The sequence below is a fragment of the Nannobrachium achirus genome, assembly GCF_963921795.1.
Source record: "Nannobrachium achirus genome assembly, chromosome: 11".
NCBI lineage: Eukaryota > Metazoa > Chordata > Actinopteri > Myctophiformes > Myctophidae > Nannobrachium > Nannobrachium achirus.
The window spans coordinates 58,642,503-58,668,912 of NC_137820.1; the positions used below are offsets into that span (position 1 = coordinate 58,642,503).

At 42.5% G+C, this 26,410-nt stretch overlaps 3 protein-coding genes across 7 annotated transcripts; 2 read left to right on the forward strand and 1 right to left on the reverse strand.

Moving 5' to 3' along the window:
• Window positions 1-149: 149 nt before the first annotated feature.
• Window positions 150-17,087, forward strand: LOC308293931 (aldo-keto reductase family 1 member B1). Of its 4 annotated transcripts, none has more exons than XR_013962500.1 (11): window positions 150-562; window positions 1,368-1,544; window positions 2,525-2,641; window positions 2,853-2,930; window positions 3,464-3,580; window positions 4,493-4,605; window positions 6,085-6,172; window positions 6,448-6,531; window positions 7,729-7,811; window positions 8,763-8,923; window positions 16,264-17,087. XR_013962500.1 is itself a non-coding variant. In XM_080736599.1 (10 exons), the coding sequence occupies exons 1-10, from the start codon at window positions 479-481 to the stop codon at window positions 8,794-8,796; spliced, it is 975 nt and encodes a 324-aa protein (XP_080592725.1). In that variant the 5' UTR covers window positions 150-478; the 3' UTR covers window positions 8,797-9,206. The 4 variants fall into 4 exon arrangements, 1 of the variants encoding a protein (XP_080592725.1); XR_013962501.1 differs by lacking the exon at window positions 16,264-17,087 and adding an exon at window positions 13,641-14,255; XR_013962502.1 differs by lacking the exon at window positions 16,264-17,087 and adding an exon at window positions 10,545-10,636.
• Window positions 9,390-17,797, reverse strand: klhl36 (kelch-like family member 36). Its single transcript, XM_080736598.1, has 9 exons — window positions 17,656-17,797; window positions 17,176-17,240; window positions 16,234-16,428; window positions 15,634-15,756; window positions 14,699-14,920; window positions 13,318-13,623; window positions 12,323-12,550; window positions 11,440-11,597; window positions 9,390-11,065 (listed from the first exon to the last, which is right to left on the reverse strand). Exons 2-9 carry the CDS (start codon window positions 17,233-17,235, stop codon window positions 10,483-10,485), a joined length of 1,875 nt encoding a protein of 624 aa, XP_080592724.1. The 5' UTR covers window positions 17,236-17,240; window positions 17,656-17,797; the 3' UTR covers window positions 9,390-10,482.
• Window positions 17,798-17,867: 70 nt separating this feature from the next.
• Window positions 17,868-26,330, forward strand: cotl1 (coactosin-like F-actin binding protein 1). 2 transcript variants are annotated; one of them, XM_080736603.1, is made up of 4 exons: window positions 17,868-17,993; window positions 20,154-20,236; window positions 25,741-25,898; window positions 26,210-26,330. In XM_080736603.1, the coding sequence occupies exons 1-4, from the start codon at window positions 17,944-17,946 to the stop codon at window positions 26,318-26,320; spliced, it is 402 nt and encodes a 133-aa protein (XP_080592729.1). In that variant the 5' UTR covers window positions 17,868-17,943; the 3' UTR covers window positions 26,321-26,330. The 2 variants fall into 2 exon arrangements, with proteins under 2 accessions (XP_080592729.1, XP_080592728.1); XM_080736602.1 differs by lacking the exon at window positions 17,868-17,993 and adding an exon at window positions 19,243-19,681.
• Window positions 26,331-26,410: the final 80 nt, after the last annotated feature.

The window sequence follows — 26,410 nt, forward strand, 5'->3', positions numbered from 1 at the left end:
TTACAATATCCTCCCCCATCCCACTATTGTTGTCAGTCACTGAACATACACATAAACAGTCCATGGGGGTGAAGTACTTCTTGCATGGTCCAATGATTAACTACTCACCTGATAAGGAAGAAGGGAGAAGGGGAACGAGAGAGAGAGAATGAGAGACAGACAGAGAGACAGAGAAAGAAAGGAAGAAACTAGAGAGATAAAGAAGGGATATATAAAACAGATAGAGGAAATAGAGGAAGGGAAAACCCTGACTCAGAGACTCTGACAGTGCAAGCTTGAGAGTACTAGAAAAGGGGAACAGGAAAGGCCTGAGAGAGAGAGAGAGAGAGAGAGAGAGAGAGAGAGAGAGAGAGAGAGAGAGAGAGAAAGAAAGAGTGTGTGTGCATGGGTGTGTGCTTGTGTGCAAAGTGTGCTTGTGAAAACTCCTGAAGGTCTCATGTCTGTTGCTCGAAGGTCTGACTTTGAGTAAACACACGTCATGGAGGAGGACGCACAGGTGGCCAGGACCATAGAGCTGAATGACGGCACACGCATGCCCATACTGGGTCTGGGGACATGGAAGGTATAGCCTACCCTGGACAACACTGCTTTATCCCACCTGCTCTAGAAGTCTGTCTGTCTGTCTGTCTGTCTGTCTGTCTGTCTGTCTGTCTGTCTGTCTGTCTGTCTGTCTGTCTGTCTGCCTGTCTGTCTGCCTGTCTGTTTGTCTTTCATGCTCTCTCTCTTCCTCCCACCCTCTCTTATTCTCTCCCTCTCTCTCTCTCCCTCTCTCCCTCTCTCTCTTTAATTTTCTTGTTTCTTTGTCTTGCCCTGAAACAATGAGAAAATATATGATAAGTATACTTATACTAAGGAGTAGTTCACACACAAACATACTTTTGTTCCTAAGACACAAAGATTTTATTATAGTACATTTACCCAAATTGATTCTGGATGGGGAGTGGGGACCCAATTTGGGTCCCCATCCAGGATCAATGGGGGTAAATGTATTATAATCAAATTATTGTCTTAGGAATGCGACAGATACCAAAAAGATATTATTGAACTCAAGTCTCCATGGCGGGAGTAATCAATAGAAAACAAGTCATTTTGGGGGTGAACTACTCCTTTAACTGCACTATTGTATTGCAAACACAAGTTTAGAATAGTAAGTTTAAGTCGTTTTTGCCAAAAACGAACACACAGTTATGCACCTCTTGATAGAATGGTTTCACACTTACGGTATCTAGGTGGGTCCACTAACCACCTGTGCTGTTGCTTACCTTTCACATGAAGGTCAATCATGACAGCTCGTGAGACCAACCATTGACAGACACCCCCAAATGCGACATTCATGTAATTATTTGTGTGCTTTTAACTACTTTAAGTCGTCCCACCTGCCCCGCACGTCGGTCCAGGGGGCCGTGGAGACGGCCATTGCAGCAGGGTACCGCCACATAGATACGGCCTACTGCTACCGCAACGAGGAGGACATTGGCAAGGCCCTGCGTGCCAAGATGAAGCAGGGCATCATCAGGCGCCAGGACATGTTCATCGTGAGTAAGGTGAGAGGTGAACTGGAGAGACACGGATTAGAGGCCAGGATATAGTAAATATAAATATCACAGATTTACAGTATATAGTGCTTTTCTAAGTGCCCAAAGACGCTTTATATGGGGGAAGATGAAAATGTATCCCTCATTATGCTATGTGTGACTTGTGTGGAATGACTGACATGACCCATTTAGGATGACATTCTCCATCATTAGTGTGGTTGCCTACAGCAGTGGCGTTGGGGGCATTTTCACAATAGAACCGGCATGTTATACAAAATGTAATGCCTCAACTTTTAGTGCTCGTCTGGGTGGGGGTACCCAGTTAAAATATGATTATTTTGGGGGTCGCGGCCTGAAAAGGTTGAGAACCACTGGCCTACAGGGTAACCAGACAAGTTCTTTTCCAGTTTTATTATTTAATCTAGAGTAACCCCCAAACCCTAAAAGTCCATTGAGTTCAAAGGACTTTTTCTGTCCCTTTTCTGATTGGACAATGTAATGGATTTGAGGATTGGTCAAGCCTAAATTGACGTGACATCACAATATACAGGCAACCACACTTGAAATTTCTCAGAATTGCACATTTCTAGTTGTGGGCTCGCCTGGAAGGCGCGAACACTATGTTATCTTGAATATTTATTATTACCAAGGTCCGCCGCAGATAGTACAAAGGCAGGGCCCTTAGCCAATGAGGTGCAATTGGCGGGAAAACATCTGGGAGAGGTGTTAGTTGGAGTATTGGTTGAGCTTCACATGACAGTTAGCACGCTGCAGAATATAGTCACGTTGGCAAACATAAGAAATGAAGGAAAATCAACAATGTATTTGATTAAGACTTTAAGAGTTTTTATTTTAGTTATTATTTTTTTTATTATTTCTTAACGAGCAAGCCCACACTGTGTCGTACTTCTAGTTTATATTAGAACCTCACATTCAATGCATTTCCTATCTTTATCTTATTTCCCCTGCTGTCCCCGCACTCCCTCCAGCTGCACCAGACCCATCATGCACCAGAGGACATCCCTCGCTGCCTGGACAAGTCCCTGAAAGACCTGCAGTTGGACTACCTGGACCTGTATCTGGTGCACTTCCCAGTTGGCCTTAAGGTTGGATCTATTGATAAAAATTAGGCAATCTTTCTATCAAGACCACATATTTAAGACAAATTGCCCATATACAAACTAGACATAAAGCATTTAGTGTTAGTATTTAGTTTTACTTTTACGTAGGTGGAAATATTGGCTCATTTAAACTTATACCAACCTGAGATCTTTTCTTGACCTGTGATATCAACCATTTTACAAAATGTCTCTCTAGAAAGTGGGAGATGAGCTCTTCCCAGTGAAAGATGGAGAGATGCTCTCTTCTGACATTGACTATCTGGATGTGTGGAGGGTAAGAAAGAACATCATACTATCACCAACCATCAGTGTTATCTTTCTGTCTATTGGTTGTTCTGATCTTTCAATCATCATTCCTGGCTCTGTTGATCTAGAATGTTCTCTCTCTGTCTCTCTCTCACTGTCTCTTAATCTCTCTTTCCCTCCCTCTCTCTCTCGCTCTCTGCTTTTATATACAGTATTTGCAATTCTATTCTATTCTATTCTATTCCCCCCCCCCCCCCCCCTCTCTCTCTCCCTCGCAATTACTCATTTTAATTTTCATATGCAGATTAGGCACGTATTACACTTTTCACATTAGTCGGTGGGAGGAGTTTCGTTCTGCCTGTAGCCTAATTTAACAAGATTTACGAGATCCATGAACAAGCACTTTCCTCATTGGGGGTTTGTTTTGGGTTAATACACTTTGTTAATACAACATAATATGATCAAAAGATTAAATACCACCATAATCATACTGAACAGATCAGGCTAAAGGCCCTTAAAGTGTTTGAGTTGTGGACTGGCTGTGTGTTGTGTGTGTTGCAGGGGATGGAGGCCCTGCAGGCCACAGGCAAAGTGAAGAGCATCGGCGTGTCCAACTTCACTATCCTGCAGCTGGAGAGACTTCTGGCTCTGTCCAAAGTCCCCCCTGCAGTCAATCAGGTACATGACATAAAGGAGCTGGACTCTCTAGCCAAACTCCCATACAGTATATGGGTAACTGGTCCGACATGGCGCGACCTCGCCAGGGGTCACTTGTCGCCCTGAGCATATTTGTATTGTGTTGTCTACATTTTATGTATTTACTGATGAATTGAGTACAAAAGGACCACAATGGAAATGAGCCTCCGGGGCTTTTTGTGTTATCCTTTTAGCATAACCTTTGACTGTGCTACCTGTACTGTTAATAAGCATTCTAAGCCACTCTGACACTGACAGGGTGTAATCTGTTATGAGGCAAAAGGGGGTGCATTAAGGGGGGATTATTCTGTACAGCATATGAAGTGGACAAGCCTCAAGGTGCTCATGTACTGTACTGTAAAATGACTTCAGTTGAAAGCATGGTGTTTTTCCACGCATATTGCTCACCTTATTGTATACCCATACATGTTGTGCAGATGAAATATCAACTTTCCAACTTGCTATGCTATAGAGAATAAAATCATATTTTCATAAAAGTAAGAATAAGAGAATTTTGTATTAAAACGATATAACTTATCCAATTAGGGTGGTTGTATTTGGTTTCCCTGCTCTTCAACTGAGACATTTAGATCCTGTGTCTAGGTTTGTGTCTGGTTCTCCCCAGAGCAAGCAGGCAGGCTCAGTGGTAAGAATTTCAGCACTTGTGCAGGAGACCCGGGTTCATCCCGGGGTACGGGTGGTAGAACAGGAAACCACTTAAGCCCCATTTTTATTGCATGGCAAATTGTAAAAATATCCATGCAACAATTCTCAAAAAATAGGGACACCAGGGTCATGTGGTTAAACCATTGGTGAGGAAATAACAAAACTTTAGACTTTAGACTCAAATTCGACATGCATTCTTACATGTTGTTTGATGTCACACACTTTAAGGTGGAGCTTCATCCCTACTTGACGCAGACTGAGCTGATAGATTTCTGCAAATCCAAGAACATCGCCCTCACCGCCTACAGCCCCTTTGGGTCCCCAGCAAGACCCCCAGAACTGTGAGTCAGCCTGCAGTATAACCTCCCTTACACTGACGATTAGTATAGTCAGACAATATAGGGTGTGCCAAATAAGAGCGGCCATTTCTTGGGCAAACACGGCCTTACACAGGTGTTCTGATTAGACTATAGCATTAGTTCTATGCAATCAAACAATTGAAACACCTGTGTTTTTACCCAAGAAATGGCCGCTAAGGACTACAATGACGTAGCCGCTGGCACACACTATATCTCTCTCTTGATCTTTGTACCTGGATACTGCTTTTCATTTAACTTTCTGAAATAAGGTTTGTAGGTTTTTGCGGATGTAGGGCAGTTTGAACAGGAAGAACGGTGGATTGATCAATAGCAACAATCGTTTTTTTGTGGGGAAATCATTCTGTACAAAAGGACAGCAACCCCGCCCCCTGGCCCATCATCATGATCAGCTCCACCCCTCACCTGATCTCACTCATTCACCACACCTGCACCCCACTCAGCCCTAATCGGACTGCCTATATAAACTGTCTCAGTCCTAGTTCAGCAGCCGAAGAGTAAACGCCTACCTGAGAGAGTCATGGCCTGAGTCGAGCATGTTATGCGTCACTGACGTGAGTTGTTTGTGATGCTGTAATGTATTGGTTTTTACGGTAATAAAAACCATAACATGATGATAAAACCATCACCTCGGATCTCCTCTTCATACCTCTGCATTCTTACCGATGCCCCCATGGCAGTGTTAAACCTCCTTTAAATCAGCCCCAAACCCTAGCCATCTTATCCTTTCTTTCACATTCACTGAAAATAGCAGCTCGACAAGCTCACAACGTTGCGTTGCTTTACGTCGTGAGCTTGTCGATCATCTATTGTGGGGAAAGCGTTGCTGACAACGCTTTCCCCACAATACGGATGCTGGTGGTTAAACTGTCCATGGTTGCACTTGAAGGTTGAGTTTGATACAGAGGTACCCAAATAAAATTCACAGGAGAGTGGGTTAGGCCGCTGCACAGATGTTGGCTGACTGACACATTTCTGCTTTTTATGTATTTTACTTTTTAATATGCGGCAAAGTTGCAGTCAGGTGAATACGTTTTAAGTACAGTACACCAGTACACTGTTTCTCAACGTCTGGTCCGGGACCGACCAGGGTTCCAAATGGACCCTTACGGGTCTGTAACTCTGAGAGTGTACAAATGGATCTACAGTGTAGAATAGATTCTACACTTCAAAATGCTACCTTCTGTGTTTTATTTAACTCTGAGAGTGTTGGATCCATAAGGGAGAGATGCAAAATGGTTCCACACTTCTACTTGTACACTCTCCAGAGTCACAGATCCATACCATAACGGTTCGTTTGGACCCCTTGGTGGATGGGACCGGGACCCGTGGGCGTGCACTAGTACAGTCCAGTATGCTGAAGCAGCTTTCCCATCGGAGCTGTGTGAATGACGAATCCCAGTATGACTAATAGTATGCTGTCTGCCTGCCTGTGTCCTGTAGTCACAGAGGAGACGCTGACCCAGAGAAGCTCCTGGAGGACCCAGTCATAGGAGACATAGCCAAGAAACATAGACGAAGCCCTGCACAGGTGTGTGTGTGTGTGTGTGTGTGTGTGTGTGTGTGTGTGTGTGTGTGTGTGTGTGTGTGTGTGTGTGTGTGTGTGTGTGTGTGTGTGTGTGTGTGTGTGTGTGTGTGTGTGTGTGTGTGTGTGTGTGTGTGTGTGTGTGTGCGCGCGCGCGTGTTTTTCACTGGTTTAAGTAACTTTTAATATATTTGGAAACTTGAAATGGGACATTGTGCATAATGAGTGTGTGTGGGTGGGTGGTTTTAGCAATGACTGTCACTGTTGTGCTATTTTATCAGGTGTTACTGAGGTACCATGTGCAGCAGGGTATTTCTGTCATCCCCAAGAGTGACAAACCTCATCACATCCTTGAAAACACCAAGGTGACGAGGCTCTCACTTCTTCTTACCCTCAGTGCATTTTAGTTTTGTTCTCTCTACTCTGTTTTCAACCTCTCTCATTATCTCTTTGCCACTTTGTAGATTCAGTCAGCACTGTTGTTGTTATGTGATTTCTTATGTCCTACACTCATACAGCAGGGTTTCACCTAATTCTCCTGAAAGAAGTACAGTATGTCCCAAAATAAAGGCCAAGTTGACAAGTAACCACAAACCAGGCATTGTGCCACACCGTCCTACATGGCCTACGTGCTGTTGTAGATGTACAACAGAGTTCATTCACATCAAATTCAGTTTGAAAAACAACTCCTTTATCTGATCTGTGTGCTTCGTACTTTGATCGAGCACATTTTCTATTGACAATTAAATAAAAGCAAAACCCCCCAGCCAACAACACAAGGCCGATAAAAAAACACAACATTCTAAAACCTAGCCGATTTTGTACCGTCAATGACCTCTGAAACAGAATTTTCAAAGTTCACAGAAGAAATGTACAGGTATTTCTCAGCCTCTGCCACGAATGAAAATAAACATTTGAGAGCTTAAACCTTTGGCTTTTTTTAACATTCATTTCATTTGCCCTAATGATCATTTAAAAATGTTTTTAATGAACATTAGGGCAAATGAAAGTCATTTTCAGTAATAGCCAAAATCATGTTTTTTTTTTCTCACGTGACAACCTACAAAGGCTGAGAAATCTGTCTATGAAGAGAGAGAGACATACAGTCAGACACATCTAAAATCATGTCCACGTCTTCTCTGCATTAATGGTAGAACGCAGCAGAAGTACTCCCATAGTCCCAACACAGTGGGAAAGCTTGTCTTCATAGACTTTGCAATGAAACTCGCTGCTCAGTCAGAAGCTGCCAGCTCTGTGACACTGTATGTACATGTGAATTGTCAGTTAAAGGTCACAGATCTAAGTGGGGTTAAATGCATCAACTTGTCATAGTATTCTCAGTTGCTGAATGAGAGACTCTGTAGACTAATATCACAGTCGTAACTGATGTATTGATTAAATAAAATAAAACATACAGTAATAATGGTTCCTAAATGGCAGTATCATGCATTGTGCATGCATATAGGCCCAACACATTCTCAACAGTGAAAACAGCCTTGTTGATGTCCCTGTTAAACTCCATGTCAGATGTTGTGGTAAAGCCAAAATGTTCTTGTGTGCAGATCTTTGACTTCAGTCTGACTGAAGATGACATGAAGGCAATGAGAGTCCTGAACCGGGGATGGAAGGCCTGCATCCTCAATGGGTAAGAAGACCACACAAAGCCCTGGCTGTTTGTGATTGAGTGACCGATCATTTTATTTAAAAAACGATCATAAAAAGCCTGCATTATGCTTCAACACAATTTATTCTACGTTATTCTGAGCCTAGGCTTGTCTGCTTTTTTGACCTGGTGAGGAACCTAGGCTCAGAATGTTGTTGAATAAATTGTATTGGAGCATAATGAGTGTGTGGGTTTTATTTTTTTATTTGACTTTCAGAGTCTAATTCAATTTAGGCCTAGAATTATTGAATGCTTTAACCAGTGAAAAATAGCAGATATACAAGCTCACATCGCGGCACCGAGTGCCACGCTGCGAGCTTGTAGATCTGCTATTTTTGAAAAAGTTGTGAGAATGTGTGCAAATCTTTGAATATATGTATTTTCAAAGCGAACGTTTGTAACTCAAATGTTGCTTCTGGGTGGTCCCTGGAACTAGATATTTTGAGATGGGGGTCCGTGGCCAAATAAATATCATTTTGGGGGTCCTTCACATGAAAAGGTTTGAGAACCACTGACATATAGTCTCAAGAACAGACTAACTGAGCTCCAGTTAAGTGAAAAACACCTTTTCTTTGACGATGGCTAGCCAGATTGCTGACACATAGAAACATAGGTTTTTCAAAAAATCTTAGAAGGATTCAAGAGACACTTATAGAATCGGGTCAAAATTCGAATTTTCATGATTTTTCAAAAATAGCAGATCTACAAGCTCGCAGCGTGGCACTCGGTGCCGCGCTGTGAGCTTGTATATCTGCTATTTTTCAATAGTTAAAGCATAAAATAATGATACACAATAATGTGTACCCGTTCTAAATTGGTTAAATGATTGTACTGTGTACCAGCACATCAAATTGTGAAATGTGTCAATTAGTCCTCTCTAATGGTCATTATAAGTATGCTCTCTACCAGACTAATGCCATGTCTGTTTTATAGACTGAAGTCTCATCCATACTATCCGTTTGAATGAGGCAGTAGAAAGAGGGAGAGAGAGAGAAGCCCTACAGGAAATAACAAACTGCTGCTCAGGATGAATGAAGATCAGTCAGAGGGAATATCTGAATCTACCTGCTTGCACTGTAAACATCAACATCAAGGTTTGGCATAGCTGGTTTTACAACCTCACTCACACTGTATTCCACCAAGGAGTTGTTTACCTGAAATGGAACGCCTAAATACAAACAAACTTGAAATATGATAATGAAAATAAGAGTATGACGTCTGTGTGAATAACTGCATCTAACTGCAGTTTTGTGAATGTGTAGCTAAATGTAATTAAAATGGAAAAATAGGCTACTGTATGTAAATGTCTAAACTGTAACTTCCCCCTTTTGTTGAGAAATCATCTTCCTGTGTCATGAATAAAATACATTTTACAATACATTGTGAACAGCGCAAAGCTGTTGCTCTGATTGCATTTACTAAAACTTAAAAAAGACGCATCAAATGGTAGCTTTGAAACGTTTAAAAAAATACTGAGCACATCAAAATACATGAACGATACTGATCACATCAAAGTACATATTAAATATTTTTCTATACAAACATGAAAATGTTGCTCTGATTGCATTTACTAAAACTTAAAAAAGACGCATCAAATGGTAGCTTTGAAACGTTTAAAAAAATACTGAGCACATCAAAATACATGAACGATACTGATCACATCAAAGTACATATTAAATATTTTTCTATACAAACATGAAAATGAAGCATTGCTGGATGACCCTTAACGAAAACTCTGGTTACAGATCAGTTACTTACTGTGTGAGAGTCTTGACAAACCCCAATACAGATGTATAGCACATAAAAAATAAACTGTTAACCAAAAGCACAACAAGACTGTAGGTCAAGAAACATACTGTAATTACAACTCTCAAAATGTTAAAAAGCCAAGAGTAAAAATGTGTTTTAATTTAAGATCTGTGCAAGCTTGACATGGACACCTCGTTCCATGGTTTTTTGTGGGGTTACAACTCCCCTGTTCTTCAGCATTTTTGGGGACGACAACTCAGCTGATCTTAGTGACCTTGACCAGTGTTTTAAGATGGTGAGATGAATGCTGGCCCATTAAAAAAAACAATATCTAAAATAAATCCTAAAATGTACAGGGATCCAGTGCCTCCTGTGAATTGATTTATTTTAATTTTTGTTTATTTTATTTTTATTTCGTTCATATTTCGGTGCCCAAGCAGGCAAGACCAAGCATTTTAGACCAACTGTAGGTGTGACACGGAGGTGTGACTACCACTAACAAAGGGCATTGCAATAGTTAAGGCGGGTTGTAATAAAGACATGTATAATATAACCCATTCAAAATCACCGAAACAACCTTAGATAAAAGCCTTAGCTGGAAGAAGGCACATTTTGTCCACAGTGTTTATCCAATTCAAATCACTGTGCATTTTGACACCATGGTTGGTTACAGTGGCAGTGGGCTTAACATAGCTTATGCTTCAGTGTGTAACATAATGATAGGATGGGGAGTTTAGACATTTTTATAACCAAAGTAAAATCACATCTCTTTATTTTATTGATTTGTGTTAGAACACAAAGCCACACAATGTCCTTTACAGATCCAAATTAACACAATAAGTTAAACACTTTTCCTGTCCATGTCCAGACTAGCTTTACCGAACCAAGAGAGAAAATTCCTATATCATTGTCTTGAAGTGTGACACGGCCTTCCTTTCCCCCTGTGTCCCATCTTCTTTCGGTCAGGATTAGGTGACTGTGGCACGGGCCTCACGCAGCACACGCAGGCCGATGCCCCGGCAACGCATTTGGGCAGGTCCGGTCCCTTGGCCCACTGCCGCTTGTCAGGGTCGTACACCTGTGTGGCCCTGGAGAACACCATGTTCTCCCAGCTGTAGCCACCCAGAACATATATCCTCCCCGCCCAGACCGCCACCCCCGCCTCGCTGTTGGGCTGCAGCAGCGGCACCACGCGGGTCCACTGCTCGGTGTGTGGGTCGAAGGCTTCCACTTCCAGTATGTCGAAGCGTTCCAAAGAGTCCTCGGTGTCATCGCTGCCACCGATGGCGTAGATGAGATGCTTTAGGGAGGCCATGCAGTGCCAGCCCCTGGACACAGACATGGACGTGCGCTCCGTCCAAATGTCGTTGCCCCGCGACGGGTCATAGCTCAAGACATCTCGGCGGTACGGTCCAATCTGGTAGTCATGACCGCCAGAAATGTAGACCACACCATGGTGGATAGTCCCAGCATGGCCATAGGTGAACCTGGCAAAGGAAGACAACAAATAACTGTGACCTTGAATCCAAAACTTAAAATCAACTCTTCAGGAAAGCCTGCTAATCATTCCCACATGAAAATCTGTTTGTTTGTTGATCTTTATTATTTTGATTCGGACAGTGAGTAGAGACAGGAAAAGCAGGAGAGACGAAGGGGATGACATGAGACATAGCCTTGACATGGTAGGCAGTCTACCAGTTGAGCTACCGGGTGCCCGAGCTAGACCATTTCAACCCAAAAGTGCATCATTATTCAGGACAGCCTACTGATCATTCCCACCATGCTTTATTATGGAAATCTTTCCATTCATTCTCCAGTTTATCTTGCAAAAAAGTATTCTTATACCGTCAATGGTTTGTACCTGGGCAGTCCTGCAACGTAGGACCAGCAGTCCTCAGCTGGATAATACACCTCGACCGAGGACAGAGCCCCGCTGTCGTTCCTCCCCCCCACAGCGATCAGACACTCCCCCATCGACCCCAAGTAGAAGTCCACGCGCCTCTCGTTCATTGGAGCACACTGGAAGCACAACATGCGATCGGTCAGAGCTCTTGCTTTAAAGAAAAGATGTTTTAGAGCAGGGGTCTTCAACGTTTTCAGGCCAAGGACCCCTGAGAGAGAGATGAAGCAGGGACCCCTCTACATTTTGTATAAATGTGTGATGCAGATTTTCATCTATTTCATAGATAGAAACATAGACTTGTTTGACAGCACTGTCTATGTTGGATTTGTGTTTTTAGTTAACTTGACCTTTCACTCTGTACTTGGTCTGCTCTTTTTTACCGCTACACCAAACCTACAGTATTTGCCAAAAATAGACGATCTACAAGCCCTCAACGCCTCACAGAGCGAGGCGTTGTGAGCTTGTAGATCTGCTATTTTTGGATCTGGCAATTTTTTCCTCAGAATAGGGGTGCGATGGTTCGAGTTGTTCATTTAAAATCACAAATATTTGGCGGCCCCCCTGTAGTAACTCTGAGGACCCCCTGTTGAAGACCCCTGCTTTAGAGAGAGGAAGGCTGGTGATTTAAACCTCTGATAATAACAGGCACACAGTGTTCCTGTAGCAATTCTGGGTCGACTGCCTCTCCTGAACATTACAAGTTGAGCCAAAGGGTACTATGATGCAGTTTAGTACAGATATCCTACTATAAATGGATCTTTGGGACGGCTACTACGATGAACACGCATTTGTTTTCTATTTAGCGGGAGCACCGTTCCCGCTGTCTCCTTAGTCCCAGTACCTTGGTCCACTGGTTGTGGCGTGGGTCATATCTGTATAGGAGGTTACAGGCCGCGTTCCCCCCATTGTCCCTGGAGGAGCTTCCTCCAGCAGTGTAGATGAACCCCCCCAGTACAGCCAGGCAGTGGTGGCTCCGCTCTGCGGGCAGATGTGTCTCCACCTCCCAGGTTCCGGTGTCGCCGTCCAGCCAGCACACGTTTGAGGTCAGCTCCTCTCCTCGCTCAGAAACCTTTAAATTAAGGATACATCAGGAACACAGCATTTGATTTGACACTCTCTGCAACGGTCACTTATGGTGACGCTGCTGACACATTTGTGTCCGTTAAGGTATCCTTTTTCTCCACACACCTTCCTTTATTTAACCCATTTAGGCCTAGGATTATTGAATGCTTTAACCAGTGAAAAATAGCAGATATACAAGCTCACAGCGCGGCACCGAGTGCTGCGCTGCGAGCTTGTAGATCTGCTATTTTTGGAAAAAAGTCGTGAAAATGTGTGCAAATCTTTGAATATATGTATTTTCAAAGCGAACGTTTATAACTCAAATTTTGCTTCTGGGTGGTCCCTGGAACTAAATATTTTGAGATGGGGGTCCGTGGCCAAATACATATAATTTTGGGGGTACTTCACATGAAAAAGTTTGAGAACCACTGACATGGTAGTCTCTAAAGAACAGACTAACTGAGCTCCAGTTGAGTGATAAGGACCTTTTCTTTGACGATGGCTGGCCAGATTGCTGACATAGAAATATAGTTTTTTTTTTAAAAACCTTAGAAGGATTCAAGAGACACTTATAGAATCGGGTCAAAATTCTAATTTTCACGATTCTTCAAAAATAGCAAGCTCGCAGCGCGGCACTCGGTGCCGCGCTGTGAGCTTGTATATCTGCTATTTTTCAATAGTTAAAGCATAAAATAATGAAACACAAATTGTGTACCCGTTCTGAATGGGTTAAAAGGAAGGGGGAAAAAAATCATAATGGAGAATTAGATTTACCTCCCCTCCAACCAGCAGCAGTCGTTCCACTCCGCCTCTCAGAGTGGTGCGTTTGGTTTGTAACAGGGGCTGCGCGCTGGGCCTGGTATGGTATCCCAATGCCTCGTCCACCAGGGCCTCACAGCCGGCCTCCCCTGGCAACAGGGCCCTCACTGCAGGCAGTATGCGGTCAGCCAGGTCCTCCACTGGCATCAGAGGGAAGCGGATGTGGGCCAGGAGATGCCTGGCTTGGGCTGCGCGGTCAGGAGACTGGCTCAGCCACTGAAGAGATGCCTGGAGCAAGGCCTGCTCACTCTCATGCTGTACCTAATGTGATTTAACAGATCATAACTATTACGCTGTCTCCTTGATTTGAAGACTTTCTGTCGGCAGGCTGACCAAGACATGAGTGATAAAAAGGCTCTCCTATGATGGTCGGGAATATCCTTTATCACAATAACAGGCAAGTCGGTCAATAGAGGGTATGCGCATGCATAAGGTCAATGGCAAATCGAGTGGCAAAGTGAGTGGCATATTGAGTTTAACGTGCAATCAGATAGGACTTTTCTGTTTGGATGTTATGGGCTGTCAAGGCCAGAATGTCATTTTTTGCCACTCAGTAGGCGTTCCCACATAAGTTCCGGGTATGATGATGATGATGTCACGCGAATACCCTCTATATAAAAATGATTACATTTTTGCCTTGGCATAAGTCTGTGTGGTCATCGAGGGTTGGCAATGACCAGTGTGGGTGTTTATCATTGGTGGTAAACACAGGACTCTAGAGCAGGGGTTTTCAAAGTGGGTGACGGGGCACCCTGGGGTGCCGCGACGGCAGTCCAGGGGTGCCGTGAGATAATTTGATAATATTTTGAATTTATTTACACTTGAAAAAATATTTAGTATCATTTCAAACTTGAAGTACAAAGTTATTTAAAAAAATGGCTGTTATCTCGTTTTCCTCGCAACATAATCACTAAAATATCGTCACTGTCAGGCAGAAACCTCTGTCGGACAAAACTAGTGAAAACAGCCGATCTACAAGCACAGCCGATCTACAAGTTGTGTGCTTGAAGATCTGCTGTTTTCACTAGTTTTGTACATTTTATAGATGATACAAAACGAACGGTTTTGGACATACAAGGTTTCAACCCGACAACGACGATATGCTATAAATATAAGGTGCTGGGAGTGAAAATTATAATGTAGGGGTGCCTCGGATTAAAATAATATTTATGGGGTGCCCTGAGACAAAAGAGTTTGGGAACCCCTGCTCTAGAGACTCTAGGTTCTAGAGTAGACTGAGTAGGTGGGGACGTCCCCCAGTTATGACGACGAGTGGTTGATATTCACTATCCTAAGCTATTTGCCTGTAAACCATGATGTTGACATAAAACAGTACCTGACCACTGGAGAGGTAGGAGGTGAGCTTCGATATAGGGATGTCTCGAAGGAAGTCTGGTGTAAATGAGAGCGTAGCAAAACGTTGAAGGACAAAGTGGTCAATGAAAGCATCAAGTCGTTCCAAACTGTAAAGGAGAGCCAGTTCCTGGAGGTAGAGGTAGTTGTCCTCATTTACTTCTGTCTCCAGATACTGGCAACAGAAGTCCACCACTTGCCACACCTAAAGGAGAGGTGTAAAACATCATAGGTATGATTCTAATTTAACATTCTGCAAATACATTGTGATTTGCCCGTCAAGATTTCTTTGTGTTTGGATTGGCCAAATCCGATCACAAACGTGTAACAAATTAGGGGTGCAGGAAAAAATCGATTTGAATTCGAATCGTGTTTCTAACATGATAAGATTCAGAATCGATTCTCATTTTCCAAAAATCGATAATTTATTAGATATTATGTTGTGTTTGTACAAGTTAAAAGAATGTGTACAAGCATGAATAAATCAAACATGTTGTCTTGGATTTACCTTTGTTTGTTTACATTATTGCAATTAGTTGATAAAACTTTCACAATTATAAAAGCTGCGTAAATGTACTCTGCTTTCATGCCAGCAGACTGGAGTAGATCCTGATATGAATTGAATAGAGAATCATTCGAGAATGTTTTTTTATATCGGAAAATAATCGTTTCTGAATTCGAATCGTTTGGATTTGAAAGAATCGAAGAAAAAAAAAATCGTGAATCGTGACACCAAGAATCGATTCTGAATCGAATTGTGGGATACCCAAAGATTCGCAGCCCAATTACAAATATATGCTACAAACGTTAGTTCTGCATTTCATTGGCCAAGGCCTCGCATGACGTAGTACTTGTTTTCAGAAAACATACATTTCCAATACATTCTAGCAGACAACAGCCAAAAGATGGCTTCCTTACCTGTAGCAGGTGAGCAGTCTCCAGAACATAGTCAATGTTCCCTCCATCCAGAGGCAGTTCTCCACTGTAAAGGAAGTCCACCACAGCCTTCAGGCCAATGTATGATGTCCCAAGCAGCTCCACCTAGAGAGAAGGTAATAGCAAGAGATTTAGAAGACATGATGAGCCAGTTATATAAGAGAAAGAAAGACAGGGAGACAATCCAGAGCAATTTACAGTAAGCAAGAACAGCACTAGGAAATACATCAAATGCATAGAAGTAGTAATCTTAAAAAGGAAGTAAACCAAGGACAAAATCAATAAAATTAAAAACATCAATAATCTGTACATCGAAGCTATTAAATTATATGTTTGCATTTTCATAAGCCTGTATGGTCACTGAGGGTAGGTAAAAGTTACGCTAAGTGCTGGAGCCTGAAGAGGTGAGTCTTCAGACAGCTCTTACAGGGAGACAGACAGGTAGACAGCTCACACACACACACACACACACACACACACACACACACACACACACACACACACACACACACACACACACACACACACACACACACACACACACACACACACACACACACACACACACACACACACACACACCTCTGTCTGACGTTCCTCCCTCATGCCTAGGGTGAACATGGCATGAAAGTAAGAGCTGGAAACAGCCAGGAGAGCACGGTGAGCCGGGAGACGCTGCTCGTCAGCGACCAGCACCACATCACACAGCTGGCCATGCTGCCGCTGCTCGTCAAGACCCTGTAACAGCACCGTGGACTGCTCCAAATGACGAAACACCTGCCACAACAACACAGCAGACTGTTATCTCAACCTGTGGGTCGGGACCCCCACAGGGGTCCCAAAATTACATTGGGGGGTCCCCAGATGTTTAGCTAAATGTTAACATTGTTTTCTCACTCAACAGTAAAACAGGCCAAATTACAGTAAAAGTGTATACTGGGTATCTGCACATTTCTAAAGTGAAAATGTAAGGACTTTAAAGACCTTTTAAGTGCCTCTGGTCAAACATTGGTCAAATATTAGAGGCAGAAATTGTGAAAATGGCAGATCTGCATGCTCACAACGCCACGCATTTCAACACAATGGAATAGATCGAGTCAAACTAAATGTAATGCCAACTCCTACAATTCCAAGTGCTTATGCAGGGGGGGGGGGGTCCCCAGTTCAAATATGATTATTTTGGGGGTTGCGGCCTGAAAAGATTGAGAACCACTGCTTTATCTTACAGTGGTTAATGTCATGACTCATGGGTCAACCTTTAATTAGGATTAGTGATATGTTTTGTGCAATGAGGACATATCTTGTAAGTTCTTCCAGCAGCAGGTGCAGCACAACAACTTGAAATACTAAGCACTAATGCTTCTTTATTTTAATGTAAATATCAACTTTCAAGTTAGTTTAGATTTTATTTTTGACCATTCAATACTTACTGTAAATATGCCTATCTCAAGTGTCTGTTTTAAATGAATCTTTACAACCACTGCAAACTTAAACACATTGTCAGACCTTTCTTCCAACACGTACCTTGGATGATTCACTGATCCTCTGTGGCCGAGAGACACGGCTTGATTTCCCATTTTCCATTGGAGCTTTTCAATTTGGCATCATAAGTGAATAGGAAAGACACACACACACACACACACACACACACACACACACACACACACACACACACACACACACACACACACACACACACACACACACACACACACACACCATTTATTTATGTCCACATAAAAGCTCTATCATAGTACAGGGTGAAGAGCTATCACCTAGGCTTTGTTATGCATTTTTAAGGGAGAAACATACAAGGACACAAATATTATTGGTGCAGCAAGAATACATTCACAAAATCATGGCATACGTTTTCATGCTACGATGTGCATGTCACTCAGTAATCCACACACACACTAGAGAGAGAGAGAGAGAGAGAGAGAGAGAGAGACGGGACATGCAGTAATTTTTTATGCATTTTCAATGTTCTTGGCAAAGAGCTCTTACCAAAAAGCTTCTCGAGAGTCAAGTTATGACGAGGAGGAGAAGCAGCATCTTCTTACGGCAGTCTAGTACGGTTTGTTTACTACATGACACTATGGTGCGATTGTGCGAAGGACACACATTTAATCAAATAATTCATTTTAGCCTAGTAAAAGCCTACCACGCGAATGTCCGCTTTCTAGACATGTAAAATATGTAAACAAGCTAGTAGTTCTGTTCTGTATGTTTTTCAGCAGCCGGAAGTGAACGTTGAAGCCGAGTCGACCAATCACAACCCGATCACAACCCCTCATGATCACAACACTCAGCTTGGTGAGCAGAGCATTCAAGAACAGCGATAGGTAACAAAATAAACGTTACACTCAACCGTCTGCTCTGCATGTCTCTGTAAGAGACTACTGTTATTATTATTTATTATGGAATTTATGGGCATAATAGTGTCATTAACGTGCATGCTAAAGAGACATTTAGAACGCTCGACTATAATATAGTCGACGCAATGTCACATAAAGACATATTATGTCTTTATGTGACATTGCGTCAACCGATTAGCCTACATTGAAATGCGCCGATATTACACATTACCATCAATTACCATTCTCAAATTGAATTTAATATGTTAACAACAATTTAACATTATAAAAATGACTGAGAGTTGACTCACGCACACACACACACACACACACACACACACACACACTCACGCACGCTCATGCACGCGCGCGCGCGCGCACACACACACACACGCACGGCACGTCGCACACGCGCGCGCGCGCACACACACACACACACACACACACACACACAAAAATCCTCTTTTTCTGAGAGTGGGAATGTTACTCTTCTTTTACTGTAGCTTTATGTACATTTTATTACATATTATATGTCTGGATAAACGCCAGTCCCACATACACTCTATCAATTAATTGATATATTGTAGGCTTATTGAATGCAATTATGAATAAATAGTCACTTTTATATATTTTTAAATGTTTTATTAAAATAAAATAAAAATATGATTCTGTCTCTTTTGAACAGATTGTTAGTGATAGATTGATAGTATTGACATTGGATCTCAGTTAATAAATATGCTTATAAATGGCAGTAGGTCTACGGCCACTTGTACAGTAAAACATGAATATATTAATCTATTATTTTAATAGCTTAGTATTGAATGCACAATAGCATGCATACACATGAAACACAACTTTATACATAATAGGCCTATGTTGTAGCTTCCCCCACCCCACCCCGAGGTAGGGGGTCCCTAGCTGCTCCATCTCCCCATCAGTTTGGGGGTCCCTGGCTTGAAAACGTTGAAGCTGTTCTAGCTAATTTACTCATTCATTGCCCCACCACAGCCCACACACAGCTCATTGTAGGAAGTTACTACGGTTGTGTAACACTACACAGACAGGACAGTTAAAAAAAATAAAAAACCTTTGTTCACGACGAAACTGACATGAAGGGACCACAAGGTGGCGAGATAACACAATAAACCAGACAATAGAGGGGAAAAGGGAGGATGATTTCATTCAAATCTCCCTCCATTGACCATTCATTGCGAGGAGGTGGTGTCGGTGAATCCTGCGTCTGTGTCTGCTGTGGGGACTCCTATCTTCTCTCTTCTCAGCCTCTCTCGGGGTTCATCGTCTCGTCAGCAACCTGATTGACAAGCATCACCAACGCCCATTAGGAAATGATCGGTGTGTGAGAGAAGATAAGTGCTAAAAGCAACTCCACTCAGCGCTACCGGGTCTGGTCTGACAGTCAGCAGTGAGTGACAGTATTGTACATAGAGCAGCACTTCTCGTTTTTTTGTTTTTTTGGACTGTCTGAGGGGATTGTTCACTTCTCCGCCCGATCGAGCCGCTGCCTTCGACTATCTGTCCCTGCTGCGTTCGTCCTCTTGATTTAACACTGACTCCCCGGGTCTCACTTTAATTCCATCCAAAATGACCACGATCGATAAAGAGGCTTGCAGAGATGCTTACAACCAAGTTAGAGACGATAACACGGATATCAGTTGGTGAGTGTTCTGTTGAGGTTATTCCGTTTTTTGTCTTTTTTGAGTGCGTGTCTAGATTTATAACAATGGGTGGTCAAAATGGGCTGGGTTACAAAAAAAAATCATGCCGTCTCATTCATTCGCCCATCCTTTGACATTATTAGTATTCTGAACGCTAGATGCTGTACCTCCATTATAGTCACAGATAGCACTAATATTTGGCCCATCGGGCAGAAGTAATTTCCTTTGTCCTCCTCATACTGTATATCCAAGAGGAGGACAGTGGTGACACGTATGTTGTCACATAACCACCAGACACCTTGCATCTAGACTACACCCGCTTTTGTATTCCTCTGTTATGTATTATAATAGGCTATATCGGATATTAATGGCGTTATTATGCAATCTGTGAAGGAGGAGGGTGTGGATGTGTAGACGATAGATCATATAATAAATGGAACATCACATTAATGTACACACTTTTGTTTTATAGGGCTTCGTTTAAATATGAGGGTTCTGTGATCGTGCCTGCAGGGCAAGGGACCGACTATGCGGAATTCAAGTCTCAGTGCACAGGTAAGGCCCAAAGTTTAATCCCACATCTTTGCACAGCAGTGTCTTATTTCAAAGCAGTGTAGGCCTACACAAATACACAGCACAATTATGTGTAAACATGTTTCTTAATTGGTAAGCTGTGTGGTCTATAGGGAGGCTGCTGCCTTACTGCACTTGTTACATCATATAGCCCACATACTGTACAACCACACAGCTTGGAGGGAGGGTTTGTTTGACTTGTAAGGACACTAATCTTTTAAGACTCTTTCTGCTCTGAGCCCCCTGCCCCGACAGTACAAAGTCATCCATTCAAAGTGACAAAAATGGTTCATTCTGCAGAATATTCTCTGTCGAATATACCCAAAAGGACTCTATAACCCGGCTATATTATGGTTTACATAAGGTGTTGAACCTTAATGTTGAACCTTAATTTGGACTGAAAAAGGTACGGGTCCTATCAAGCCAGGAATGTCTCTCTCTCCCCCCCCCACTCTCCCCCTCTCTGGGTACAGCGTTTACTCAAATGTTGGGCGTGGTGCTTAAATTCATGCTGTCACTGATGCTCAGTGTTGCTGGGGCCTCAGGGCTGCTCTGTTTCGGGGGTTGCATTCCTAATCCGACAGTATGTTGAAATAGATTATTTATTACGATGCTGTAGCCGAGTTGGTACCTGAACTGCATAATATAGACTGCAAAACATGCACATGGCATGGCATGCAGTGTGGAGCTATACCGTTTGTCGGCTTCAAGGCCTTTGTGAAAGGGGGAAGTTTCATCTGAGTTCAGTCATTTCAAAGCCTCCTCACTTTTGAGTAGTTCTGAACGAACGTGAGAGCCAGCATTCCTATTGAATTGCTATTAATTTGCTGACTCTGCTCTCTTTCGACTGCAATGTATATATGCAATATGTACGTAAATATGCAGATTCATTCTGGCTGTTTATTCTGCCTTAGACATTGGAACCACCACCCTCTAATTTGCTCTCTCTTTCCTCTTCCTCCAGCACTCTCCCTCCCTCTCTCTCTCTCTCCTTCTCTCTTTCTCTGGCTCTATACAGAAACAGGCATTAATTTGTCTTTTTGCTGTATCATCATTGTTGTAGTCTCAGTGCAGTTTTTGGGGTGCTTAGAGTTGTGTGCTGTGTCAGCACTACTTAAATAGGAAATAATCAGACACAGAGAGACCAGGAAGACTGAGGCAAAGGAAGTGCCATATGGCTGGCCCCAGTCAAGAGCTTTCGTTTTAGCAGTAGTTCCTTCTCTGTGGCTTTCTTCTACAGTAATCACAAGACAAGAACAACCTGCTACCTTCAATAGCAGTGAAAGGGATAGATGTATAATGGGACTTGTTCAGTAATATAGTGTTACTGTATATCTATTAGTCTATTCACTCTATTGTCAAAGAAGAGGTAAATCTTCTGTGTGTGTGTGTGTGTGTGTGTGTGTGTGTGTGTGTGTGTGTGTGTGTGTGTGTGTGTGTGTGTGTGTGTGTGTGTGTGTGTGTGTGTGTGTGTCAGTGTGTGTGTGTGTGTGTGTGTGTGTGTGCTGTGTGTGTAGGTAAGGTGCAAGGTGGTGAAGTTAGCAATGGCCCTTTTCACTGATAAGAGCGTTTAACAATGACTAGGTTTGTTAATGCACAACAGGTCTGATTTTCACAGTGAGTGTTCCTGAAGTCATGCCAGGAAATTCTTTATCAGCCGGCGGTCACTCAGAAATAAAGATAATATGCATTGCTTATACTGTATTAGAAGGTAGTAAGTAACCTCAATACTGTCTGTCTAACACTGGGTCAATGGGTTCAAATGCAAATATTACGTTTAATGGGAAATGTGTATAGTGTATTTCCCACGCACCTGCCGTTATATGGTGTGCAAGGGTTTTGCTAGTTTAACATTGGGTCAGTATTATGTCAGTGTCATTGATCTATAAAAGCAGCACACCCGAAGTGGCACAGATATTGTCCAGTGGCACACATATTGTTCTGCTATAGCCAATGGTCAAATTCTGACCTAGATTCATTATACAATATTTGTGATGGTCTAGAGCAGTGGTTCTCAACCTGTGGGACAGGACCCCCAGGGGGGCCCCCAAAATATTTTGAGGGGTCCCCAGGTGAAACATTGTTTTCTCACTCAACAGTAAACAAACCAACATAAAAGTTTAAGTGTATATAGAGGATATCTGCACATTTCTAAAGTGTCGATTTAAGGACTTTTTAACACCTCTAAAATGACAAATTAAACATTGGCCAAATTGTCAAATATTATATTAGAGGCATAAATTGTGAAAATAGCACATCTACATGCTCACAACGCCTCAGGCATTGTGAGCATGTATGCATGCTATTTTCACAATAGAAACATGTTATACAAAATGTAATGCCGCAACAGATTAGTGCTCATCAGGGTGGTAAAATATGATTATTTTGGGGGTCACAGCCTGTAAAGGTTGAGAACCACTGGTCTAGAGCTAGACCAGTGGTCTAGAGCTAGCTGGTCAAATACATTAACTAAGTTTGTAAGACTACTAATACACATTGTGGCACAAGAGATGTACACCAACATGTGTACATTGTCTTGGGAATGTGTTGATTGAAAATTAACGTACAGAAATGACTAGTAAACAAAGTATTAGTGAATTAGCCCTATTCACGGCCCGCCCACTCAGCAACTTCTTGGTGCTGAAGTCACATTTTGAAGGGTAAAACCCTGCTAAAAGCCCATAGAGTTAACACAGAAATCGCAAATGTAATGCAATTTCAGAATAGTAAAGTATAAAATACGACTAGCATGATCAAGAACACAAGATAGTAAAAGGCACAAAGCGTTATAATTTACTTTACAGTTCGAAATAATGATTTAATTTACCCTTCTAAACTGACGTCAGCACCAGGAAGTTGCTGAGAAATTTGCTGAGTGGGCGGGCCGTGAATAGGGCTAATTTACCTTGTACTGTTGATGACTTACTCTTTAATCTAGGGGTGAGCAACCACCGCTGCTTTAGTCTATATGGGTCTGAATACGTTCTCATTTTCACCTCCAAACAGCAAACGGCTTCATCCCAGTCTGAGATTTGGGGCCTTTACCAGAACAGCAGTGTTGCAACACAGCCCTTGTCTTTGTACTGATGCTCTTCAGGGCAGGCCCCATTGAAACTCGCCCACATACACAATCAATCATTGAAACATGTTATTACAAGCAGGTTGTGCCATGCCACACGCTACACTACTGCCACACGCTACACTACTGCCACACGCTACACTACTGCCACACGCTACACTAGTGCCACACACAGCCACACACACACACACACACACACACACACACACACACACACACACACACACACACACACACACACACATACTACAACTATGATTCACTATTGTCAGGAAGTGTATGATCAAAGTCTGACACAGGCAGAGAGCCACATCACCCAGCCCTACTATGTGCTGTCTGTCCTCCTGTTTTGTGACGTAACCAGAAAACAGGAAAAGTATGCCCTCTGTCCGTAGCAGCACCCAACAGGGGTACTGGGACACAGATATACTTTAGTTTTGTGTGTGCGTGTGTGTGTGCGCGCGTGTGCGCTCGCGGGTGTGTGTTTAATACCACTATTGATTCACGCCTGCAGATATTATCAGTCGTTAAAGTTTATCATGACATGAATCTATAAAGTTCAGTGAAATGTTCAAACATCAACATCAAACATCAGACACAATTGTCTTGAACAAAGTGGTAAATGGTAATAGGCCAATACATCTGAATTAGAACATTCATGGTGTGCTTTGTGATCTACAAATACACATTTTGGAGTACAAAAAAAACTAAGACCCTTAGTCAAGACGTTTTCTTGAGGCTACACAAGCTCTATTCAACACCTGCATGTTGTTACTTTGTGCATTTTGTGTTTATTTTTACATCTCTGAGGGCAAATGCTTTCAACACAGACTGCAGCTGTATGTCTTGCAGCTTGTGTAGTGTAAAGCCTAATTACTAACTAATTACATACATACAGTGCCACTCGCTGAAAATAAGAGATTTTTAAACTGGAGCAATACCATCATGTAACAAAGTAAAGTTAAAACACAGAAAGAACAGTTGCCACTTTGCTTCCTATCATTTATCCTAAGGCACTCAGTAGTAATGGGACCATGACGCAGGCCAGTATTTTGCTCAGTCTAATGTACTTACCTTACCACACCAATGGCTGACCATATCACAATTCTGCTAATGAATAATACTAACTTGCTAGACATTGCTGTGACATAATTTAATTCATCCTGTGATGTCATGTCACAGTTTAGAGTTTATTTTCACATTTCTATTCCAAGAATGGATGAAATCTGTGGACAGATAGGGGTTGAGCGAGGCATAAGGAGGTGCTGTGGTGGCATAAGAGAGGGGCTGTGGTGATAGAATATTTGCATTAACATTATTAATGCAAATATTCTATCACCACAGAGTCTTAAGGCCAGACCGCACCGATGCAACTCCTTGCAACTTCTTGCAACATGCAACTACTTGCAATTAGTTTGATGCAACTACTTGCAAGTGCAACCATTATCCACAATGGCAGTTGCAAGGAATTGCATTGGTGCGGACTGACTTTAAAACTGTTTTGTAGCAAGGAGTTGCGACTATTTGCATTGGTGCGGTCTGGCCTTTAGACCACATATTACATACGTTTTTGAAGCGGTGAAAGCCGCTTCCAAGGTGTGGCTTTGTCTGTCCCATGTCTGTCCCGTGCATGCAGAATTGAGGATTGGTCAAGCTTCACATGACAATTTGGCCCTCCAGACAAAATCATTCATTCATTCAGAATTCATGAAAATATAGAACTAAAGTATAGATCTAGAAGATATAGATCTAGAAGATAGAATGTATAGATCTAGAACACAGATTTCATAGCTCTAGAACACATAGAATAAGAATTCACCGATTCACTTCGAACCGAGGTTCGTTTTTTATTGAATGAATTAAAGATCTATTTCAGAACTTTAAAGCCCATATAACATACACATAAACTGAAACTTTCTTATTAAGCCCTATTCAAAATAGCCAATCTACTTTTAGAAAATTTAGAAACTTGAAAATGTTCATATCATTGAAAGTGGTTAAAATCAGCAATGCCAATACTGATGTCGTCAAAAAGGTCAAATAATGGCTGGTATTTTGTCCAGGCTCTAATAGTGCATCATCACATGGATCTGCTCTGCTTGGCTCAGGGAAATCGCGAGCTGCCTGTATCCCAGTCTGACCTCTGTTCTCCCTCTGTCCTTCGCTTTCTCTCTCTCTCTCTCTCTCTCTCTCTCTCTCTCTCTCTCTCTCTCTCTCACAACACGCACATAAGGGCATTTCACATTTATGCGGTCTCTTTCTCTAACTCTTCATTCTGTCTTTTTAGATTAATAACCATTAATATAACGATCACTTATTTGTTGTTGATACGGCTCATTCTCCTGTCACTATCGTGTGCCACGGCAAGGCTCCCACTCACTGCATCTCTCCTCCTTTCTTACTTCAGATGATGCTCGTCTCTTCGCTTTTGTGCGGATCACAACAGGGGACGCAATGAGCAAACGTGCCAAGTTCACCCTCATCACCTGGATAGGAGAGAACGTCAGTGGACTCCAACGTGCCAAGATCAGCACTGACAAGTCACTGTCAAAGGACATTGTGCAGGTCAGTATGTCTCGGGTCTCACCTACTGTGTTGATAGCAGGATGAATCCAGTAGGGGAACGTGGTCCTTGTCGCTGCACTAGCAACTCCTACTGGTTGGTAGAGGAACCGGTAGTGATGGTGTGGACAACTGTGCACATTGCGCTCTCCTGGTGATGACTAAATTGAATTGAGAAAGTAGATAAATAAAAAGTATAAAAATATATACTTTGTGGAATTACCATTTTGACCGGTGTCAAAAACATCTGTAACATTTCCTAACAGTGCTGCACACATTCGATGTTGACTTACTTTATGTGTTATGTTGTCCAGAACTTTGCCAAGGAATTCATGATCAGCGACCTCAAGGAACTGGACGAGAGTTACATCCGGGATGAGCTGGTGAAGGCAGGCGGAGCCAACTATGATGCCCAGGCGGACTAAAACAAACACAGAGTCCATTGGAAGGGGGGTTGGGGGGGGGGGAGCGGTTGGCTAAAGATGGGGGCTGATTGGTTTTGGGGGAGGTGTTTT

Coding starts and splice junctions, on each gene's coding strand:
- klhl36 (XM_080736598.1), bottom strand. CDS start 17,235: ATGGAAAATGGGAAATCAAGCCGTGTCTCTCGGCCACAGAGGATCAGT. Junction 14,921..15,633: donor AGACTGCTCACCTGCTACAG/GTAAGGAAGCCA, acceptor CCTCTCCTTTAG/GTGTGGCAAGTGGTGGACTT. Junction 12,551..13,317: donor TGCTGCTGGTTGGAGGGGAG/GTAAATCTAATT, acceptor CTTAATTTAAAG/GTTTCTGAGCGAGGAGAGGA.
- cotl1 (XM_080736602.1), top strand. CDS start 19,608: ATGACCACGATCGATAAAGAGGCTTGCAGAGATGCTTACAACCAAGTT. Junction 19,682..20,153: donor GATAACACGGATATCAGTTG/GTGAGTGTTCTG, acceptor TTTGTTTTATAG/GGCTTCGTTTAAATATGAGG. Junction 20,237..25,740: donor ATTCAAGTCTCAGTGCACAG/GTAAGGCCCAAA, acceptor TTCTTACTTCAG/ATGATGCTCGTCTCTTCGCT.
- LOC308293931 (XM_080736599.1), top strand. CDS start 479: ATGGAGGAGGACGCACAGGTGGCCAGGACCATAGAGCTGAATGACGGC. Junction 563..1,367: donor TGGGTCTGGGGACATGGAAG/GTATAGCCTACC, acceptor AACTACTTTAAG/TCGTCCCACCTGCCCCGCAC. Junction 3,581..4,492: donor TCCCCCCTGCAGTCAATCAG/GTACATGACATA, acceptor ACACACTTTAAG/GTGGAGCTTCATCCCTACTT.